The sequence below is a fragment of the Ambystoma mexicanum genome, chromosome 2p, assembly GCF_040938575.1.
Source record: "Ambystoma mexicanum isolate Mex_15411 chromosome 2p, UKY_AmexF1_1, whole genome shotgun sequence".
NCBI lineage: Eukaryota > Metazoa > Chordata > Amphibia > Caudata > Ambystomatidae > Ambystoma > Ambystoma mexicanum.
This window is the reverse complement of record NC_090923.1, coordinates 639,193,333-639,217,509: the sequence shown is the minus strand read 5'-3', so window position 1 is coordinate 639,217,509 and position 24,177 is coordinate 639,193,333. Positions and strand designations below refer to the sequence as shown.

Genomic DNA, 24,177 nt, shown 5'->3' with positions numbered 1-24,177 from the left:
CTTGTAGGAGCACTATATCAAAATTTGTTATTACACAATTTGGATTGTTCAATAAATGTTTATATCCTCTGGTGTTCCAGCTCAGAAATCTGATTTTATGTGTGAGGGTATATGACTCATCAAATACTAGTTATGCATTTTTACAACAGCAGCAACTAGTGGTTTTTATTACAGATGTCATGTTTTCTTTTGGGAGAGTTGCAGGAATTGATCCCACAGCTTCTATTCTCTCAGAATGTTGTATACTGTAATTTAGGGGACTTTCACCATTGGTAGGGATTAATTTGAATCCAAGTTCAAAAAGCGCTGATCTCGCAGACCATATGATGTTAAAAATGACACGAGATCTAATCCAGAGACACGAAACAGTTGAGTCGTTTTCATCAGGAAATTCGACCCAATAATTGTCTCCTGAGGCAAGACTCTCCAACATTGGGATATCAGAGAATATTTCCATGATACTCCTTCTGTTCATGGTATATGTCAGAAAGTATCCTCCTTGACAGCTTAAGAAAATTGAGTGTAATAGAGGGGGCTTTTTGGTCCCACTGGCCGGAGTCATTGAGGCCATTTTCTTTGTATGTGGTACTTCTTGAGTAGAAGTAGATTTTTCAATCACTGCTGGGAGTTGAAATGAGACATTTCTGGCTTTCGGCCTCTGGTTTACAATTGATGAAGAGTCATGAATAGAGCCACACATAGATATGTTCATAGCAGACTTAAGTGTTTTTTGTTCTAAAGTTAGGGCCACTAAACAGTCCCTAATCGAGGATAGAATATCAGTTTGCGCACTTGCATGTACTACCGGTACAGTCGGTTCACTAGAGAGATTTTTTGTACTTTTGGCAGTCTCTTCATTTCGAAGGGGCAAAGTGTTTGGCTTATCAGTAATTTCAGAACCCTTTATTAGCGTTTTAGGCATGACAGGAGTAGATTTCGTCAGCGGATGTGACATTACCGGATTTGCTTGAAATTGGTGCATGTAATCGTCCACGGCCTTCATAAGTTCTACGCGAGTAGATAGGGTATCGGAGTGACCAGAGTTATTTTTAATGACAATCTTAGCTGTTGGTGTTAGCTGCACCTCAGCAGGTAGATCTGTGCACTCATTTTCGCATTCTTCCACAGCCTGTACCAAATCATCCAGTGGAGAATGATTTAGGTCTACCTGTAAATCATTTACCCTGTCATTGGTAGTTCTTTTCTTTTCTTGTACCAAATTAGTGTATGTTTTGGTTCTAGCATTATATGCCAATCTTAAACCACTCCATGGTTTAGAAAGTGATTTAATAAACTGTTTGGTTTGACCAGTAGATGTGGCTTTTTTCGATTTTTGATTTTTGGTTTTTTTCCCATTTAAAGTAAGTTCAGATTTTTGTTTCTTAGAATTTTTGTCAAAAATCATATACGCTTCTTTATGTATCTGTACACTTCCCGCTATAGGAAGTGCCTTAGCAGAGGAAATCATAGGTGGTTCATCCGTGAGTAACGGAGGCAGTAAAGGCACTGCAACCGGCAACTCAACTGGAGTCTCACTAATGATGCCCTCTAAGAATGGAACAGCAGCTTTTAGAGGTAATGTGGCTTTGTTGAGTGAACACCGACTGGACTGAGATCCAAGCTGATCAGTAACCAGTTTTAATGTAGATACAAACTCTGGTATCTGATTAAATGCCAACAAAGCAGCTTTTTCATCAAACACCTGCCTCTGGGCCAAAGAATCAGTAATTGATTTTTGCCAAATGGCATCGCTTTTAAGATTTTCAACAATAGTGTTTACTTTTGAATCAAGAACTTCAAATAGTCTTGCAAGAGATGTTATAGCAATATTCATCACTTCCAACGTTATTATTGGGGATTTTTTCAAGAATGACCCCGTAGTTATAGCAGAGTTGACTCGATTTGGTCTTCTTGGAGTGGGAGGAATGAATGAAATAGAAGTTTCAATTTCAGACGTACTTTTATTCTGAAATAAGGCAGGAGATTTAGAAAGATCATGACGATCTTCTTTAGCCGAGAAGCATGAGTTTGATGAATGTAGATCGATGATGGCATCATCAACTACATTGAGGACATCTCTAGACTTATTTAGTGAGTTTGCAACATTACCTGTACAAGCATTTTGCAAAATCATAGTATCTGATAAAGAGATATTACATGGTTGTTCGCAGCCTTTATTAGTGGCATTTGGATCTAATGTTGTTGGAGAGCTCATTAGTGGTTGTTTAGTGGTCAAACAATCTTGATTTACACATAGTGGTTGAGCCTCTACGTTTGAAACACTTACATTTGCTAATTCAGGCATTTTCGCCATCAAACGTCTAACATGCAATGCTCTAAACCCAAAGTCTCGAATATCGCCAGCCGGTGTATTAGAGCGAGTACGCTTCCTCCCAGCTCGTTTATCCAATTGAAGGCCCTTTGTAGAAGGGCGAGCTGACTTCGGAGTTAGAAAAGGACTATCTTTATGTAATGAGTCACACAACGCACGTAATCGTGAAGGACAGGGCATGTCAGTGCGTAAGTTATAGATTTTCTCTTTTGTCAGTCATGATTGGCAAAAGTATATTGGGAATAATGTGTTTGATAAATTTAAGGTATGGACGTTTCCGCTATTGATCGTGTAACATTCGGCAAATTTATCAAAGCAGCAGTTTAAATACTTCCAAGTTCTAGCAAAACAAGTAATTAATGAAAAACCCAAATTGTTTGAATATTATGAAACAAGCAAGGAATAACACTTTAAAATTGGTTTGAGTGTTTGAAGTAATAAACCACCCCACGTACCCCAATGCCGCAGGAAAGCGGACTAAATGAAACCACCGTCTTTGACTCGCGGCCCGGGATCAAAGAGGGAACACCTCCGCAGTCCCCCGTCCACCAGTCACGCCACCAGCGCCTAACAGCCGTATAATAGCCAGAGGGCTTAACTCCAAAGGGCTTTATGCCGCAAGGGTGGTTTAGGTCTGAATAAAAAGCCCGCTGATTATCACGTGATTGGTAACGTGAGGCTGGAACGTCCCGCCTCCTCCAGGAAGCAGGAACTGTGGTAGCAAGAGCTCTCAGCTCGCTGTGCTACAGAACTAACGTTGAGTCAGGCAAGCATTTTGAAGTAAAATGCAGTCTTTTTCTCAGGAGCAGTACACGCCGCTCGGGCGGTTTAGATCTGCATAAAAAGCCTGCTGATTATCACATGATTGGTCACGTGAGGCTGCAACGTCCCACCTCCTCCAGGAAACAGGAACTGTGGTAGCAGAAGCTCTCAGCTCGCAGTGCTACAGAACTAACGTTGAGTCAGGCAAGCGTTTTGAAGTAAAATGCAGTCTTTTTCTCAGGAGCAGTACAGCTGCAAGGTGATGACCCAGCGGGCGATCACTGGGTTTTTGGAGAATAAGGCTGTCTCACTGGACACGGTCGGAAATACGTCTGATCCAAGGAGTTATCGGCAATGAACCTTTGCAGCCTTAAATGACGTTTAATCCCAATAACTCTTTCCTGCTACTATGGATGATGTTTGTGACAGTTCGTTCACAATTGACAACAATGGTTCTCTGTTAAACATGTGCCAAGGTTGGAAACTAAACTCGCTAATGGTGGAAAATAAATATTTGAATAATATTATTGGAACAAACTTCTCTGCAAGCCCGGATTTGGAAAAATTGGTTTCATCATCAGTCTTTTTATTTATTTATTGTTTAATTATGTTTGGTTTATTACAACCCTTTGATAAATCCAAATCCAAAAATAATTCATATAACATCATATGTTGGACAGGAACAGGGCGCATAGGACTCCGGTCCTCAGCGGGGGCACTGAGGGATCTTCCCGACCCTGCGCCGAGATTAACCCAGCACTTCAGGGGCAGACTTGCGGCCCCCGTGCAGCGCTTCCCCAACCACAGCGTAGCGCACCCCGAGTCCAGAGAGGCTGCTCCCGCCAGTAAACGAGATCCCGTGGAGACCTCCCTGCCTGGAAGCTGCAGGACTATCTCCTCACAGACATTGCAGACAGCCAGGAGTTGTCGGAAGCCCTCAGTAACTACTTCACGGAGAACGTGGGAAAAGGGTCTATAGAGGCTATGGTGTGGGATGTCATGAAGCCAGTGATCCGAGGGGTCGCCATGAACTGTTCAGCAGCACACAGGCGCCGGCATCAGCTAAAATCAGAAGAACTGGAAACGGAGGTTGCACAGAAAGAGGCAAACCGTAAACGAAGCCAATCAACAAGGTCATGGAACAAACTACGCAAAGGTAAAGTAGCCCTGGAAATGCACCTGGCAGACCGTACACCCGAGCGTTGACATACACGAAGCAGTACTATTACCTGAACAGCAACAAAGCCAACCGCCTACTCCCATATAAGCTCAAGAAAATACACACCATGAACAACATTGCAGTCCTACAGGACCAAGACGGGACCCCACAATGCTTTGAGGCCGAAAAGATGACCATCATGACCGAGCACCATATGAAGGTAATGTCGGGGAACCCTACGGAAGCAGCAGCACACGCCGCCTACCTGAGCACGATCCCAAGGCCACCCCGCCACCCACACCACAGATGGACACCCTGGAACACCCTATATCCTCGGAGGAGGTGTCTGAAGTGATCCGCTCCATGTAAAACACGGCTCCTGGCCCAGACGGGCTGCCTGCGTCATTTTACAAGAAATACAACCACATCCTGGCCCCCCACCTAGCTTCACTTTTCAACTCCTTCCTCGAAACTGGCTCTATCACCCCCTCCATGGAGGAATCGGTCAAAATTTTGATTCTAAAACCAGGAGCAAACCTAGAACTCTGTGCGTCATTCCGCCCAATTGCTCTACTGAATGTAGACTCCAAAATCTCCTCCCAGACCTCATTCACCCAGACCAAACGGGTTTTATTCCTGGGCGCAACACCTCAGACAACATCAGGCGCACCTTAAACATCATTGAGACAGCCAATAGAACTGGAGAAGAGCTAGTGGTGGCCTCGCTCGACGCACACAAGGCGTTTGACATGCTGGACTGGGGCTATATGAGGGAGACATTGTGTCACTATGGAATTGACCCGAAATTCTTGAAATGGATGATGGCTAACTATCAGCATCCCACCACAACCTTGAGGATCAACGGCGCCAGATCCCCAAGAATCGAAATCACTAGAGGCACACGCCAAGGCTGCCCCTTGTAGCCTCTTGTCTTCGCCCTGTCAATGGAGCCGTGCGCCTCCAGAATCTGGCAGAACCTGTCAATCCTGGGCCTCAAACTCAAGGACAATACCTACAAAGCGGCCCTATACGCTGACGATGTACTGCTAACACTTGCGCAGCCAAGCACATCCCTCACTGCGCTATGGGAGGAGCTAAGCAGCTTCAAGTCAGCATCAGGATTCTCAATCAACCTTACGAAGTCCACAGCACAGGGAATCCACATTCCAAGAGCAACGCTGGACTCTATAGCGGCCTGCTGCCCAATCTCATGGGCCATATCCCACTTAAATTACCTAGGCATCCGCCTACCGAAGCGAGTAGAACGCACCTACAAAGTAAACCTCCCGCACCTGCTGAAGGACCTACAGTCGGATATGGCCCTCTGGCAAGATCAGGAAATATCCTGGCTAGGAAGAATCGCAGCACTCAAGATGAACTTGGTCCCTAGACTGCTCTACCACTGCCAAGCCCTCCCGGTAGCAATACCTAAACAAGCCAAACAGAAACTGCAAGCAAACATGCTAAAATTTGTTTGGGGGGGGGAAGAAGCCTCGAGTAACCAGGAAAGTCTTACTTAAGAGCCCCGGGTCCGGAGGTCGAAAGGTACTGCCTAGCCGCCCAGCTCTCTGCGGCATTCATGTGGCAACCTGGCATCAACAAGCCCCGCAGGCTAAAGCTGGAGGAGGACAGGAGACAATACCCACCGGGATTCCTCCCATACATCACATGGCCCAAAACTCCCCCGAACGCCGGGCCCCTCTCGACCACCAGGAACACGGTAAGCAGCTGGAAACAGGCGGCAATGAAGTGGAACTGGAGGAGCATGGTTGGTCCACTCTCTCTGATCTGGGAGAACCCGGACTTCACCCCAGGCCAAGGGCCGAACGCTTTTTCTAAGTGGAAGGCGGGCTGCCTGCAGCGCGTAGCAGACTTCTATGAAGGAGACTCTCCACTCACCTTTGACGATTGCAAGAGAAAATTCCAGGTACCGGAAACCGAAAGGTTTCACTACAGCCAGCTCCGTCATTGGTTGTCACATGACTCAATGAGAATACATGGGCACAGACAACTGACGGCACTGGAGCTCACGCTAACAACAACCCCACCTAAGGGGAAGATTTCCACCCTGTACAGGTTGCTGGACAGGGCAGACCCCGACTCTAAGGAGCCCTACATGACAAGGTGGGAGAGAGACGTATGCCGAGAACTAGGCAGGACCAGCTGGGAGCGCATCTGGAGAAGAACCCATAAGACCTCTAAATGCGTAACGAACAAAGGGGGAGCCATCAAGGTCTGTTACAGGTGGTACATGACACCAGAAATTGTTCACAAATGCAGCCCCGCTATCCCGCCACACTGTTGGAGGGGCTACACGGACACAGGAACGTTGTTCCACCTCCTCTGGGAATGCCCGAAGGCAGAGAAGTTCTGAAGGGAGGTCCTGGAGCAAATCCGACAGATCACAGGCCTATCAATACCATGAGATCCCGGGATTGTCCTACTGGGAGACACAGGAGGAGGACAGTTCCCGATGACCGGCAACCTGGCGGACCTCTGCACACACTTACTGACCGCAGCCAAGATTTCAATCGCCAAGCTGTGGAAACTTCAGGAAGGCCCCGCAATCCCTGTGTGGTGGGTCAAATGCTGGGACATCGCCGCTGCAGAGAAAATTACTGCCATCCACCTGGGCAACCAAAACAAGTTCCACAGCACCTGGTGCCCATTCCTGGACTTGGTGTAAAGATTCCCGGGAGTGGCCAGACAACCTCCAGCGCTCTGCTGGCTAACTAAAATGGACTAACATCCTAGCGGCCCCCTGATCCGGCGCACATGGCTGCCTACCCTATCGCAACCACAGCACCCATACCCTGTAACTTCGATCTGAGACTTGACGCAACCCCTCCCCCGGACCACCCCGAAACTCACCCCCCACTCTTTCCCCCCCTTTCGTTTTGTTTTTGTTCTTTTTAACTCAGTTAAGGCATGTTCTCTTTTCTTGTTTACCATGTTTCACTCAAAAGCATGTCACAAAGAATAATGAAGCCTTTGTTGTTTATAAATGCCAATAAAATGTTATATTGAAAAAAAAAATCATATGTTATATCAAATGTCTAAATGTGTTCTACAGTCATTCCTAAAACAAACATCTAATTAGTGTCATCCTCGATAAGGAATTCTAAAAATAGTCTTAAATGATCACATATTGATACAATTATGTCTTGCTTCATCATTCCTCAGTCATGTCACTTTAACCTAGTCGCACTCTATTACAAACCCAGAACATCAATTAAGAATGTTGTTACTGCTAGAATCATATTCCATTTTCCCCCACCAGTAATAAGTTCCACCATTCATCTATGGTTGGCGAACTGTGATCAGCAGCTACATCGCCCAAATGTCTCTGCCTTATTGACGCCAGACTCTCACATTCTTTTACCAGGTGTTTTAGGGTTTCAACTTTCCCACTAATTTTGCAGAATCTGCATGTCGGGCTCTTATGAGGAGTCCGCCCTCTCATCCCGAGAATCTCCATCGTGGGCAGTATGTTTAATCTTAGTCGCATGAACATCTCTGAATGTTTGAGACTTGAAACTTTACTAGGTATCGCGGAAGTTGAATCAGAGATCTAGCTTCATGGACTAAATCCAAGGGTGCTTTATATGAAGCTCACTTGGACTGGGTGTCTATACAGTCCTGTCTCTTTATATGCTGTTTGATATTGTCAGGGTTTATTATCAGAATTTCTTTCGATTGGTTAAGTAATGTGATGCAATCTTGGCACTCTTTTTCAATCGTCCAGAACCAGCTCCTTCTTTGATTCATCTCAATTTTTCAGTATCTCCAAAGGGTGCAACAGTTCTTTGTCAATACATTTCCGGTACAAATCTAGTTTTCACCATTTAATCATGGACTTTAAAGATTGCAAGTCCAATTTGTATTGTATTTGTGCTACTGGCAGTGCGCTCGGTAGTGGGAGGACTTTTTTCCAACATTGCCCTTCTATCATATCCCAACACTCTGGTGGGATAGTAAATGCGATTTCTGCTCCATTAATTAAAATTAGAGCAACCTTTTGTTTATAAAACACCACTACCGGTATTAGTGTGAATTTCCCTGATTTCTTTATTTTTTATTTTTTTTTAGAGAGACAGAATTATTGGTGCTTGATTTGCTAGACGACAGCTTTTAGATCTGATTCCGTTAATCCAAGTTTTATTTTTTTAACTACAATTCAAATGTACACCCAAATATATCATGGAATCTACTTTATGTAGGGTTTCATTGTCAATAGACCAAGAGAATTTAGATTTAGTCTTCCTGTGTCTGCTTTCTAAGATCATTTTTTTTGTTTTCTTTGTTTATTTTCATTTTATTCTCCTTAATGTAAAGGTTCAGCTGGTGTAATCGTATTTGTAGACCAATGGGGGTTAATCCCATCATAACCTAGTAATCTACATACAATACCCACGGGATGTCCTGGTCATAGATTTTGTTTGTATGTTTGCTTAATAATTTATAACGCGCACCAAGGTACCTGAAGGCTGACGGGCGCAGGAACAAAAAGCAAAACACCATCAATACAAACAGGTTGTACAAATAACAAAAAAAAACAGTCTATGGAACATCCTACGGAAAGGTGCAAACCAACACTCTAAAAGATGGTGAGCGCCAGAGTCTTAATAAGAAAAAAACATTTAAGAAGCTACATAAATAAAGAACTCCCAAAACACAGTTAAATATCAGATAATTAGAGTACACCTAGAAGACCCTCTGGGGAGATATTTACAAAATCTAAGGACCATAGGTAAAGTACTAGACCCACAGCCCACTAGAACAGTCATTATCACAATGCGAACACCAGTCTTTAAGGTCAACCCTACAAAGAATCTTAAGGTCAGATAATCTGACCACCCCCGGCCCTGTCCTTTGTCTTAACCAAGCTAGGACCTTATATCGCAAAGCTTCTCTGGATTCCGGACCTTCAGCCTTGCGGATGTTAGTAATGACAAAGTTTCTCTGGTCCGTAACAGTCATGTGTACAAGTGTCAGCTACTTTAGGCATTTGACACTTTCTTAGACTTCGATTCTGCAAGGATCCCAGCTTGCATATGGCATTCACTGATGCGGGTGGTTAAAGCATTTTTTGACTCAAATTCTGAGTGAAAACCAGGGAAAAAGGAGGTGGTTCCAGTGCAGAGCAGGTCATGTACATATTAGAGATTTCAATCCTTTTGTTGGCGGCTATAATGGGACTAATAGGCGCCACAGGCTCTGTACTGGCGGGTTCAGTTTGTGATGCTTGCTCCAGCAACTCACTTTCAAAATGAACTTGACAGGCCTTGTCCCATTTGAGTGACTGAGTACCAGCAATAGGATTAAGGTGCTCGTTGGTTTGTGGATTGGTGTTATCTCTTGGGGAGCGTAATACCGCCACCCCACTTTGGAGGCGGGGGGAAGCTCTTAAGTCTTTTTACATTGCCGCCATGTCAGACATATATAAGACAAAAAGAGAGGCAGCAAGAGCGCACCCCTGCTTTACCCCTCTGCATGTCTTAGTTGGTTGACTCAACAAGCCCTCTTGCAACATTCTAATTTGTATTGAGGTTGAGGAATACAGCGCCATTATTGCCTCCCAAAGCTCAGCCAGGCAACCCCATGTTCTTAATGTATTCCAGAGTTAAATTATGTTGATGGTGTTGAACGCTTGTGTGGGATCTATTGACCCACTCTGCTTTATATGGTGCGAGAAACAGCAAAATGGCGGCAAAATTCTTTTGCGCTCCAAAACCGCATTTTCCACACACAAAAAGATGGCTGCACAACCTGCCACCCATGCTGCATTTGTGGTGGAATAGAGCAAAAAAGTGCCAGTGGGCTCTTTTAGGCAGAAACCTGTGCAGTTCCCTTAGGGACCACTGCAAAAGATTTAAGACTACAGGTGTTTGGCAGTAAACCCACTTGGTAGCAGTCTGTACCACACAGATTCACTTGGTAACTGTGGCTGAGCAGTCAGACTTCCCTCAAGAAGAGTTAGGCAGTATATAGAGTATACACAATAGGTCAAGCGAACACAATAGAACAAGTAAACTCTGACCAGGGCTTGGGTGTAAAAGTATATAATTATTTATTAACACACTTATAAAACACACTAGCACTAAATTGGTAAGATAAGTTCAAAACACAATCACTATTATCATATGTACATCCCCGATTACTTGTTGGACAAGTCTTAGTTAACACCACTTATTTCCAGACAGAGGTGAGCGTTTAACGTTCGATGGCACTCCAACAAGTTAAATAAAAAGGGAGGGAAAAAGCAGAATTATGGAAGCATACACACTAAACACTTTTTAAAGAACCACAGCAAGTTAGGAAGGCACAGTCTACTGGTGAGCAAGGACGTTTTGGTGCCAGGCCCACTTCAAAGGAGCCAGGCGGAAGATGCCCAAGATCAGACAGTTACACAGAGTCTTCGAAGTTTGGGGAGGTAGTTCGAAAAAGGTTTAGTTCAGTTCAGAAAAGTTAGCTAAGGTGTCCCTGGCTAACCCAAGTTCGAGGGACGAGGATTTAATACACCCCGTTCAATCGGTTGCAAGGGAAGCCAGGCGGAACACAGTACCTTAAATGGAGAGGATCCTCCAGCGGGGGCAGTTGTTTCTGGCAGCGGGTGCAAGTCGCAGCGTCGTCCAGAGGAAGAGAAGATCTCGTCGTGGAGGAAAGATGAAGGTCAGGGAAGAAACCAGCCGCGGAGTTATCCGGTACAAAGGAACTACCCTTTCGGTTCGCGGTAGTGGTGAAAACGTGGTATCCCAGTTGCCGGGGTGCTTGGCACAGGCAAGGCGGCCACAAGATGCTCCAGGAAGGCGAAAAGAAGGTAGACTGGTTACCCCCACCAGTCGAAGGAATAAGACTCTCTGGGCTGGAGATCTCCTCTGTCGTTGGGAAAAGTGGTGAGACGGTTCAGCAGGGCTCCACCGGTGGTGTCCTCATTGCAGGCCGGCTCAGCTTCTCCCTCCTCGGATTCTTGGGTCCTGTGGCGACGTCTGAAGTTCCAGTCCCCAAAGCCCTGCTTTTATGCAGCACACCCCCATTCACTCAGCCTAGCTGTCAATCAAACATGCTAAGTGGTGAGCCAGCCGGCTCACCACTTGGGCCAATCACACAAGAGTGCAACTTGAGTTACCAAGGTAACTCAGTCCAGGGTGCCTAAACCCCCTCACACACCCCCTGTGGTACCCAGACAGAGTGGCACCAATTTTGGAGGCTTCTGTGGAGAAGCCCGCCAAAAAGTGGAACAAAGGGCTCGACTTGGGTTGGAGTCACAGAAGAGAACACAAACGCTATTTTAGAATCGAGTTCTGGCACAAAATACCAACCGGCGAATTAATATTAAATGAATAAACCAGCGGTATGTTCGAGGCTATAAGAATTAAATAATAAAGTTGGTAACCTCGAACAATGGGAAAATCCCATAGAGATATATTTGCGGTCGAATATAAAAAGTAGTATCCACTGCCACCAGCCAAAACTCAATCAGGGGGGACGGAGATGTGCCCCCTCGAATAAAAACAGAACCCCGGGGCAATCGAATTGCCCCGACCAGTATGTCCACAATATGATGGTTTGTACTGGTTTCTGTTCATAATGTGGGACTAGCAAAGCCAATGGTGACTTTACATGCCCTGGGAGACAGTAGTCAGTCCTAGGGTATGGAGTCTATGTTGTGGGGTCGCTACGACACCCCTGGGTTACGGCACGGAGGGTACTGTGTAACCCACATCAAAAAACACATGAGACCCTATGGAGTAAAAGATCCCATAGCCCATAAAACACATGGAAAGTTAAAGGAACACCTCAAATCATGTCTAAGAGTGGGAGCAAAAACAATCTCACTCTTAGCAGGAGAGAAAAAAATAAACCCCACAAATCCAGCAAAGCTGCTGGGGGACTCACTAGGTTTGGGAAATTAGCCTTACAGAGAATTCTCCCTAACAGGCTCCATGACAAGGACACATAGAGTGCAAAGGGATAAGCAGCGCTGAGCCAATGAAACTCAAAAATGTGCCTATAAATGACATTTACTTTACTGCTGAGACTCTGTACATAACACTTGACAACACTCAAAATGTTGCTTGGCCCTAAAATTCATTTAACCTAAGGAAGCGCTGTGAATGTACAAAGTCCTGAAATGTAAAGAGCAAAACATTTCTTAGCAAAACTGGATTGCCTGTGAATGACAGCCCCTGTCAATTGGGCTCTCCTGACTAAACTTTAAAGTTATCTAAACTAAAAGCCTGCCGGATTAGCAAATATGAAAGGATTGTTGCTGAAAGGAACACAGATTTCAGTTGTTTTCGATTCTACATGTTTAAATCTAAGAATGTAATTTAACTGTCATCTGATGAAACAAGTTTGTTTCATGTTGGATTTCAAGTTAAAAAAATTAATATTAAACAAGCCTGGCTGGGCCTGCCAGAAGTTGAGAAACAAGTTTCCACCCAAGGGGAGGGCATCCCTCTCGGCAGATACTCCCTGACATATTATAATTGTGGGCTAGGACAGACTTTTGTCTGCAGCCAGAGACTGAACAATGGCAGATTCTCCAGGCCAGGAAATGGACATATGAAGAGGTCGTAAACTTGGCTTGCTGAAGGAAATCCCAAAGGAGGGGGCTACTCCTTGAGTTCCAGAGACAGACAAAAGGCGGACCATTTGCTGCTTAGAATCTGTAATGAACAATTTTTAGAGACTTATAACTCGCTATCAGAAATGGTGAAAAATATAAAACGGGCAGATTTGTTACTCTAATTTTTGGTCCTACATTGCAAAACATAGGGGAACTATGTAGCATGGCAATATATGTGGTTTTATGGGAACTGTATTTATGCTACAATTGTAGCATATTTGTGTCAATTTGGAGAAAGTTTGGAAAATGTTTTCATGGAGAAATTGACAAAATGCTGCAAAAAAGGCGAAACAAGGTCTAACAGCTGTGGGATTTTGTGGAACAGATACTCCATAATATATGTAATCCTTGTATTTGATTTTCAGAGAGGTTACAAATGTGTAAATATGTATTTGGGACAAAATTTGATTTTGATACTAGTGGCTGGGGAGGTTTCTAAGGATTGTAAAAACCAAACCATAAACGTGACATCATCTGTCCTTGATCCAATCACTCGTGTGCAAGGCGGAGATGAGGCTCTAATCAAATCCTAGTTCACAGGGGCAAGCTTAGTTAAGCTGGCCCATACACACATTTTTATGATGTCATTTAAAAGGATAAATGGAGACAGCTGACAACACACAGGATACTCTATCTTCTGATTCCAGCGAAGCACTCTTATCCAGCATTCAACATCCAGCTTTTAACATCCTTCCAGATCCAGATGCCAAGGACCAGGCCAAGCAATAGCTGAACCATTTTCAGCAAGGCCTCAATCCTCAACTAAATCCTTACAACCTAGTGTAGCGCTGTGGTGTGGGAAAGCATCCTGAAACTAGCATCCTGAAACTATTTTGCTTGCTACCACAAATGCTTGCCTGATGAACTGGCCATCCCGCTGATTTGAAATGCCCAGAAACAAGAAGGGTAGATCCTGTGCAGTTCCGGTGATCGGCCTAGCTGATCCTGTCCTGAGACTGATGTGCTGTCCTTTCCTGATAGACCGATCCATTGACCAGAATCTTGGCGGACCAAAAATCTTAAATCCCAGTGGATTGTATTAACAGGATGCTAGAGAACTATTGTTTACCTTGCATTATCTTGTTCCAATCTAAATCTCTGAACTACTCTTACTTTCATAACCAGTAACAGTGTCAAAATCTTTAGTGCTATCGTATTCTGTCTATTTGCCAAAGCATCATTTTCATAGTAATTTTTATTTGTGTAACTCTCATCCATAAATCCCACTTTGAGTATGTGGACTGTTTCCACCGTGGAAGGTGCTGGGGATCTGTTACTGAAGTCATGAATCCGTCTCAGAGCTTACTGCGGCCCAACCTTGTTGTCTAGTCTGCATGCTCTAGTCTTGAGTAGAAGCATAAGCCATATTTTCCGATTTTAAACTGAAGTTCTTGTCCAAATTCGTGTCTTTATTGCCAAAAAACACCTCTCACTAGAACCTCTATAATTCCCTCAGTTTTAAAGATAGAAATTAAATTTCAATTCCCAATGATACTTAGCAGCCTTAGCTACTTCCACAACCCAAAGTCGCAGTGCGAAACAGTGTGATTGATCAATTTCTATCAACAATCACATAGTAAAAGTTTGCAGCGAATTTACATTTGCAAAAGTTTTGCACGTGGAATTGCTTTTAAATTATTTCCCACTTTGCTTTTGAGATTCCAAATGTTTTCTTTTGATTAAATAATTGCTTTTGCTTGCTTGCATCCGTTCAAAGCGGCTCCCATGGAAATGTATAATAATTTAAGCATTTTTTACCACATGTAGTGTTTGTGCTCAGCTAGTTGCAAAGCCATACTGACAGTTGAAAAGTCAAATCCTTTTTTCTCTTGTGTTTAAGGGGGAAAGGTGGGAGTGATAGAGTGATATTCTGTTTGTTCTGTAATATTCCAGAGTACCTGCTCTCTCCTCACGTCTATTTAAATTGCCTATTGGTGGTTTGAGGGGTGTTGCAGGGCGAACCTCTAACCATAGCGCTATCTGTTCCAAACCAACCCAAAAGTATCCTGTTCTGTGCTGCATTCTTTTTGTGTTCATTACCTGATTCCCAGTGTAATAAAGATGGTATTCCTTGTTCTTGTCACCCATTGGTGATTGATGTTACCTATTAAAAATATATTGTGATTTAAATTCTAAATAAATAAATATTTACCGTTGCAAACTAGCCTGATGCCTGGTTCAGTGTGACCAGGGGGGTATTTTGAGAAGGGTGTGATACGAGTGGTATATCATTCAGAATATTGAACTTCGAGATAAAAATAAATAAGGGTTTCAACTTACGCACTACATACTAGGCAAGACTTGGGTGTGTGCCTGATTGAAATCCCTTACACTTGTTCTAAATCTATAAAGGCTAGGTAAACTTCCTGTTGTGTTGCTATAGCCTTCAATGTCAAGTTGTTCAACAAGAACACATTTAGATTAATTCCAATACCTTTGGTGAAGTCCACCTGTCTTTTATCGAGAACACCAGCCACCACAGCCCAATGTTTTTGCTGTCTCTGAAGAATTGAGGTGTAGATCTTGCCAAGAGAGTCAAGAAGGGCGTTTGGTCTATAATTTTTTGGATCTCCTCTAGCGCCCTTATTGAAAATCGGCACAATCAGTGCTGTTTTCCAAGAGAGTGGAATCTGACGGACTTGACTGATATGGTTGAACAGCATAAAACAGAATTCAGCCCACCCTTCTGGATTCTGCCTTATTATAAAGTTATTCAAACCATCCGGGCCTTCTGCTCTGGAAGGATTTAACTTCCTGATTAAGCCAACTCAATCTTCTCTGTCACAATAGATTGGCAATGGAGAAGCAGTGGAGGCTACAGTTGCGAGTCCTGGGCTATTTTAGAAATCTTTATGAGCAATTCTGAAGGAAGTGAAAACCAGGGGGTGAGAAAGATTAAACCCTCGTGGAGTGAACTGTATGAGAGGCGAGTTGTGGCTAAGCCAAAAATACTGCCAAGAAGAAGGTACACTAATTGTGGATTTAAAATACAAGAGTTCACAGGACTAAAGGTTGAGAGAGGAAGAGACCTGTGTTTATTTATTAAGTGCGCAAAATCCTTAGGAATCGGGGCGCTGTTAAAACCAGGTACACTTAGCTTGTGTAAGGTGTGACAAAGGCAGTACAGGCAGACAAAATCAGAGTTTGGTGGATGTCTATGGTGTTAGCTGGCTTGCATGGGGGTGCGGGTGGTGAGGGGTGGAGTTGTTGGGGTGCTCTGCTGTGGACTGGTTATTTTGTGCACTGTGTGGAATGTGGTGCGGTAGGTGGTTCTGGCTGATGCTATGTGTGCGGTGGTGCTCACAGGGTCAGGTAGGCACACTGGAGTGATGCAGTGAGCAGTTTGAATGGTGGGGGGATGTGAGCGGGCTGTTCTGGTTGAGTCGCAGTGCTTGCTTGAGGTGGCAAGGTGCCGACAGGAGTGTGTGAGTGGGCAAGTTGAGGTGATTGAGGGCATGGGGCAACGGGGCTAATAGAGGTGCAGCTGATGATGCCGTAAGCAATACAGTAGATGCAGCGGCAATTTGCCATGGGCCAAATGCACGCTTACCTTTTTCGGTGTGGTTGTCGCACTGGAAGCCTCTGATTGCTGTGTCCCTGATAGTGTTTGGCAGTGCGTGGCTGAGCGCTGCAAAGGCCTTATGAACTAGCCTTTGGAAACGGCCAGCTCTGTGAAGGCAGACCCAGCCTTTGGAAATGGCCAGCTCTGCCTTCCGGTTCTGTTAAGGCAGGTCTTTTTCATATGTGTATGCCCAATAGGATCTCTTCATCTTCTCCACTGCAGGCTTCTGTGAAGTAGTCGACCTCGTGGCAGCGGCCATCTTAGTAGGGACTACCTCCAGGCATATTCCCATTGCTTCAGCAGGCTGGGGGATGCAAGTGGGCCAAGCTATGGTCCGAAAACCTATATAAAGCAACTATGTAGATAGTGCAGTTTATTGAATCTTTTTTGGTCTATAATACCAATACTTTACGAATAGCATACTTCTTTTTAGTGCAAAACAAGATAAGTTTGATCACTGTAATCATAAGACTGAAGAGGAAAAATAAATCTCTCATTGGAGAGAACTCTTTTTAAAATGTTTAATTATTTGAAGAAAAAAATCAAATATATTGCACATTCCTTTTGCCATATGTATGAAATGAGGTAATGCCAGCATGGTTTCTTCCTCACCTCTTTGAAACATAGCATGATAGATAGAAATACAATGCATTTTGTGAAAACCAGAGGGTGTTTCACAATCTAATCCCCTAGCATCCTGTACTCAGGTGGCCAGGGAAAGGCCATTGCTTTTGTATCTCGACCCTGGGGGTGGACAAGCGAGGGAGGATCACTTGGGCAGGGTGTCCTCCGGGATTGAAGGAGAACACCTGATGGTGAGACATGGTAGGTGTACGCAAGGGCCAAAAGAAAGACCCCTATCCCTGCTTATTTTATGGGAAACTAGAGCTCCCATAATTCCTCCCCACTACACATTGACAACACTACTGAGCCGAGAAAGATGAGGAATGAGGCCTGGAAGATTACCTTTACTGACTTGCAAAGGCTCTGTCCCTTTAATGAGACCAGGCAGAGTCAGGCACGTAATCCTAACTTTCTACACTTGCCACTTGTTAACACTCTGTCAGGCTAAAAAATGGCGCACACAGGCACACTCTAAGCGAGGCTGGGTACGAGAAGGAGCAGCTCTTTCGGGGCTGATGCAAACCAGTCTATGGAAGTTGGAAGGCTAAGGGGCTGATCAGCAGTGGCGGAGAACGAGAGAGAGCCAGACGAGAATTCCACACTTTCTGGAAGCCATAGGCGTTCCAAGACTGAAACCGAGTGAGCGGAAATAAGAAACCTTTAAGATGCTTCAAAGCGGTCCGCTACCCTCCCGGGTGAACAACCGAGTTGGGGAGGAGCAGAGAAGGCGTTGGTAGTGTCCTTGACTGCTACATGAAAGGCGTCTAACAGAAGCCCAATTAATGCGACCAGTGAGTTATCGAAGGCAACAAATGCTCGGTTTGTGTTAAAAACAAAAGTAACTGTAACCAAAAGTTGAAGGTTACGCGTGTGCCAATAAAATACATAATGGAAAGGACAATTGCTGAATGTGGAAGAAAGTATACAAAGTAACAGTGTGGCCCAGCCAGGCGGAATCGCACATTCAAAAGTGTCTGTGAATTGTTCTGAGTTAAATAGGAACTGAAGGCAAGAAAGTAACTGCGATCCCGAGCGAAAGTTGAATAAATGAAAAGCAAAGTATGTGAACTCTGAATGTGCCAAGTCTGCAAAATATATGAATTTTGAAAGATGCCAAGAGGGCGAAGTAAAGAGAATAAGAAACTACAAGTACCAGGAAGGATTGGTGTTGCAAGATGTGGAAAAGCTGTTGATTGTTGAATTGTTTAAACAGGTCGAAGTGGTCATGCAGAGGTCTACGTAAAATCATTGCAGTTTCGAAAGTCTTTGACAGTAAAAAGATATAAAGACAAAATGTGGGGAAGGGAACCCTCACAAAGAAAGAGGCTCGAGCTCGGTGGATGGATGGAAGCCTGTGCTGAACTGTGATCAAGTAAAAATGGAAATGTGTAAAGAGAGGCAGGCTTGAGCCCGGCGGAGGGAAGCCTGTGTGAATGGTGGCAAAGTAAAAGTCAAAAGTAGAACTATGTATTTTTGAGAAAGCGGACAAAGTCTAAGGAACTGATTGAACTGCCAAAAGCTTGAAGTCCAAGCCTGAACTGTTGAATTGTACCAGTAAGCCAAATTGTGCAAGACTGATTGAACTCGGCCATCCACCTATCATTTTTCGGAAACTTTCGAGACCTTGTGCTGCTGAACGTTGGCAAGGGAGTTGTTACCTAAGCCATTCTGACATTTCTTTTAAGACACTATATTTTTCCTTATGCATGATATGTATGCTATGGCATTTATAACGCGTATCTCCTTTGTTTTGAGAAGGAGGGCAAAATTAGGTTTTCTTATTATAGGCCTTTTTATTTTAACTAGACTGACTTGCACTTGTTAATTGTTTAATGGTCGAGACTACTCCCATTCTAGAGTTAGGGCCAGTTAGGAATTCTAGCAACCCAACCAAATCACCAAAATTAAGGTTTTTGAAACTTGCATCTATTGTGTCTGTGTCTACTATTGCTACCATGCCTTCCTTAAGGCGTGATGTTAACTTCTACTTTTCTAATGGAATTTCTTTTACTTTTTGTTTCAGTTGTACATTTCTATTGGTTAATATTCCCATTTTAAAAGTTGAAGTATGAACAATTTAAACCACAAATCATAGTAAAAAAACATGAAATCATTGATATTGTCACAGCTATTATTTTGAAATATGTACACTCGAAGAATGATAAAATATTGAGAATGCATTTTAGTTTACATAGTCTTATAGGTTCTGAAAAGAACATGAGTACAGACAGAATATAACAAAGGCAAAATGACAGTTATATCAATAGGTTTTACAAAATAGAAGTCAGAATTCTGTACAATTATTTCAGGCATGTGTTTTTTTTCCACACAGGTTCATAGTAGTGCCTAAGTATAAGGAATCTTGGCTGGCTATAGATACCCAAAGCCTGGGAACAGACATGCACAATTTAAATGCTGCAGCCCCAGTGATTGGGTGGCTGCCAGAATCATGAATGGCTGCATTCCAGGTTTTGGAGCCCATGTTCCCTGATCGGTTCCAAATTTCCTATACAGAGAGACAGTCTGCACTAATATGTTGTTCGGTGCTGGAATAAGTCCCTGAAACACAAAGCAAACATTTAGGCTGAAGGACTGTGATGAAGCTCTGCTCGATTTGCAACTCATCATCGCACAACCCTGATGGTAAGATTTGACTTGTGGTGTGATACCCAAGGCCCTACAATCAGCCAAAGATCAAGCAGTTGTCCTTTTGTCCTTTATTCCGTGGGGCCAAGTGGATGGCCCATTCTAATGATTCCCTGATCTCTACGAGATTGCACTGTGTGACCCTACATGGCAACCGTTAACACTCAAGCGAGGACACTGAGCTACAAGAGCACCATTAACCGGATAAACCCGCGTTATTGACCTACTGCACAGTCAGATTACGACTGCAAGACGTTTGTTTGGCAAAAGAACACTAGTAAATGGGAAAGGTACATCTGCTTATTGGCTGCTACTAATGGACCATCATTGAACTTTCCAGCCACTGGAACCATTGTTTCCTCTAGATAGACATGGTCCCAATGCCCACCAGCATCAGCTGAGTTATTTCTTCTTCTTTTCTTTGAAATTCTGTGGTGGCCCTCGAGCTTCCTTCACTGTCTGAAGACCCTAAATGCCAATGCAACTGCTACCAGAATGCCAGGAACAGACATCACTTGACCTGTTAATAACTGGATTTGTTTGTAGGGCCGGAAACTACTTGACACACACAGACTAAATATTTGATCCCCATGAGGTAACATTAGTTTGTTTTTAACATTGGAGCAAGTGAAGCATCAGGGCAAGCATCCCATGCAACTACTCATCCTGAGATTTGACAAGAATCATTAGGCAGGAACTTTGATCATTCTAGTCCTGGTTTGAGTATATTTTTAGTGACTCTCTTTTGACCTTGCGTGTACCAGAGACAGTTCTTTATTTCTACAGAGACTTGTAAATACAGAGTAGAAATAGCACCAGAACTGCTTAGTATACATGTACAGTTAATACATGCAACAGTGAATAGCCTCTACATGTAGAACTGTGACCTTGTGTTGACCATAATCTAGTTGAACAAACAGATTATTTCTGTCGAGTGCTGAGTGCGCTTGGTAGTAACCACTAGCTTGCTTATATAATTAGTAGGTTTTAACAAAAGCTATGAGTAGATTCCTCATGACACTAAAGTTATTAAACGGTTCTTGTGAGACCCTTAAGGACATTGCTGAATCGCTTCTCCCTCAGAAAACATAGCAAATGTGGATCTACTGTCTGCGACTGGTGCATAAGATACGATTTTCAATATCAAACCATCTGCAGATCTTAAATCCACTTTGTCTTTATACCAGTTTCATCTGCTTTGTGACTGGGTAAAACTAATAATGATCTTGGTATCTATTCGTTTGAAGAGTTCGTTTTTTTAACAATATTTATATCCGTTTTTTAAGATGCAGTGCACAACTCATAAACAATTAATACAAAATCCTAAAATAACTTAGTAGAAGAAAAAGGTGTGGATCAGCGTACAGGGAAAAAGAAAGACAGTTAATCATACTTGTATTGTTTGTACAGTGGACCGGTCGGGCCATAAAGTGCATGTGTCTCAATGTAAATCCATCAATTCATTAGCGCAATTCATAGGAGTGAGAATGTTTTTCTTTGACATGGTTTTACAGCGCGATTCGCCTCTAAATTTATGTATGAGATAAATGGTTCGCAAATCAAATTGAATTTAAGGAATCTGTCAGAAAGTGTTGCTGTGATCTTCTCCATAGCGCATACATGCCAAAGTCGTTGCCCATTCTTTTACGCAATATCGTCCTTTGGAAAATGCATACCTTCTTTTGTTTGCATTGTGTTTTATGTGAAGCACTTGCCACTGTAGAGTAACTTTAATGTGATCTGATGTGCTACCTCTTTCTTTTCTTTCTACCATATAGGAATGGAGAGCACTTCTGTGGTGGATCACTGGTCAAAGAGAATTGGATCATCAGCACTCTACAATGTTTCTCCTCATGGTAAAATGATTACTGCCATTGCAAAGTATTTGTACAATGTTTGCTTTGAGCAGGCTCTCAACTTTGTGGGAAGCAAACTTCACAAAGAGAGCACTTTCACTGCAAGGTTTATTTTATTAAAGATACATCCACCTTTCTTACATTCACTTTATAGATCTGTGTACTGACATTTAATTATAGCAAATCAACCTGATTGCACTGAATCCGCCGCCTACTGCCATTCAGATTCTGCAAATTCCTTTAATTTTTAGCACTGGTAAGATGTGTTCTGATCTTTCTAGTGTGGTTAGCATGGTGTGGTCCCTAGACGTCATCTTTGGCTGGGCGTTCTCTGTCAGTGAGGTTCCAGTAATTATCGTGGTGCGATGCCAAGAAGGTGGCAAAGCTGATGAGAGGCACTCTAGATATATTTATTAACTTTTGGGAGCATAGCTCAATGTTGAAGAGGGATCTCCAGTTAACAGAAATAGAGTGTAGGTGGGAAAAGTGGGTGAAATGGAAATATCAAGCCAGCAAGACCTTATTCACATTGCATTAAGGAAGAGACACTTTAGCTGCTTCCAATGCTGGATTCAGTAAGGCAATAAGGCAATACACACATTATAGTTCTGCAGAGTCACCTGATAATCAAATTTAGAAGTTGGTGTTGTAGTTCTGCATGCGAGGGCTGTTGAGGACTGCAACAATGTTAATTTTGGTAATTCTTTTATTTTTTAAAGTACTGATAATGTGTTATTTATATAGCGCTTTCGCCAAAGCCCTTTACATAAAACATATTTACATACAATATCACCCAACCAAACAACTTTTGAAAGATGAATGGCTAAGTTGGCCTTGCCAGGTTTAAAACCTGCGACCTGCACATCAACCCGCTGAGCTCCTTTACAGGCGTGTAAGTTAATCGTGGGAGAGCTGAAAATCTTATCTGAAAATAATGCATGGCATGTAAACCTATAATTCCTGTGCCCAGCTGGTGCAACAATGTTTCTGCAATGTTTTACTTAAATGTACAAGCAATTCATTTGCTATTTCAAAACGACATAGGAAGCTAGCAGAATGGTTGAAATGGTAGGATGGATGTGTGTTGTTGGGGTGGCGAGGACAGCTGCATTTGAATAAGAACAATGAATTTGGGTGCAAATCTGTAGATTATGTTGGAGTAGTGTGCTCCGAGCGAGTGGGAGGACCAGAAGAAGAAAATGAGTTGATGATGAAAGAACATGTCCTTGAATGTAAAAGCTGCATAATGTCAATAGGGCTAGACCTGCATATAGAAATGAGTTTGTATAATGTATCATGCTTAACAGTGAAAGCAAATACCTGCTGATTTGCTTTGGCTTGTGCCTTGTGGGTGCTCGAAAAGGTAATACTGGTCTGTATGGGCTGCTAATGCTCTTCTGAGCGGCACCCAGAAGGAAGCTGGGTAAGTGCACATGGGCACAGCTTCGAGGGAACATAGGCTGGGGAGATGCCTCTGTCCCTTTTTCGCTTATAAAAAATATCACACCATCTCTACCCATCTTTTTCCATGTTATGTGTGTTTTTTCTTTCGTACCACTACTGTCATCAACAGCTGGATTGTGTGACGAATCTGAGGATGTCGTCCCTTATTCCCAAGCAGGAGACCTTTCTCATGGGGCCAGGGAGGGTGTGTCCACAGTACAATAGTCCTCCTGGGGTTGGTACATCGAGGGAGGATCACTTTGGGGAAGGAATTCCTGTATGGGATTGGGGATGACCATCACCAGATAACGCAGTATCCACCAGCTCTGTTGCCTCCAACCACTACTCCAAATTTAAATCCTCCTTTCCCCTTCTTTGACAGAGCCGATATATTGTGTTGTCGTGTCAGTCAACCTAATCTAAATGTTAACACTGAAAACTCGACTAATACAAACTATCTTGACTGTAGTTCTGGAATTAACTTGCATGACAATACTGGGGGACCAGATAATGCAAAATATTGTTCATGTAGTCAAACCAACCTACATGACAATATTGAAAACCAAAACAATATAAAGCATTATGCATGTCGCCAAACTAACCAATACAATAACATTAAAAAACCAAACAACACAAATGATTGTGCATATAGCCAAACTGACCTGCATAATAACACTGAAAAAAACAGATAATATAAAGTATTGTGCATAAAGCTTGAAAGAGGGTACTGTAATGAAAATGCCCAGGAGTACAAAGATCACTTGCAAACAACCGAACGAGCAGTTTCCAAAGCCAGTGATTGGCTCTAAAGAAAATATCAGTCCAACGCAGGAGTTCCAACGGAGTTCAAGCTCAGGCTCAAACAAAAGCACTAGAGAGACACGAGAGAGGGAGAGCTGTCCCCCGGAGCTGAAGAGCGGGGGCCAGAACTGGACGAGAGACTAAGCGCGGAAGTAAATAACGCGCAACTGCAGAGAAGCCTCCGTCTGCAGGGACTCTGCAGACCCTGCAGGAGGCCTGAACGCTGCTGGAGCCTCCAGGAAGGAGACAGATGCCAGGGGACTTCTGATTCTGCCAAAAAGGAAGCAAACAAGTACGCAGGGTCGCCCGTGCCTGTGGGAGGTCCAGGGAAGCATAGGGGGCGAGGTAAGGAGCTGGAGA

At 43.5% G+C, this 24,177-nt stretch overlaps 1 protein-coding gene across 2 annotated transcripts in view; it reads left to right on the top strand.

Moving 5' to 3' along the window:
* Window positions 1-24,177, top strand: part of MST1 (macrophage stimulating 1) — a 1,288,434-nt gene that overhangs the window by 1,111,705 nt on the left and 152,552 nt on the right. For both annotated transcript variants that reach the window (XM_069644177.1, XM_069644176.1), the window contains one exon: window positions 21,496-21,573. In XM_069644177.1, the coding sequence (XP_069500278.1) occupies window positions 21,496-21,573 (78 nt within the window). The remainder of the gene's footprint in view (window positions 1-21,495; window positions 21,574-24,177) is intronic.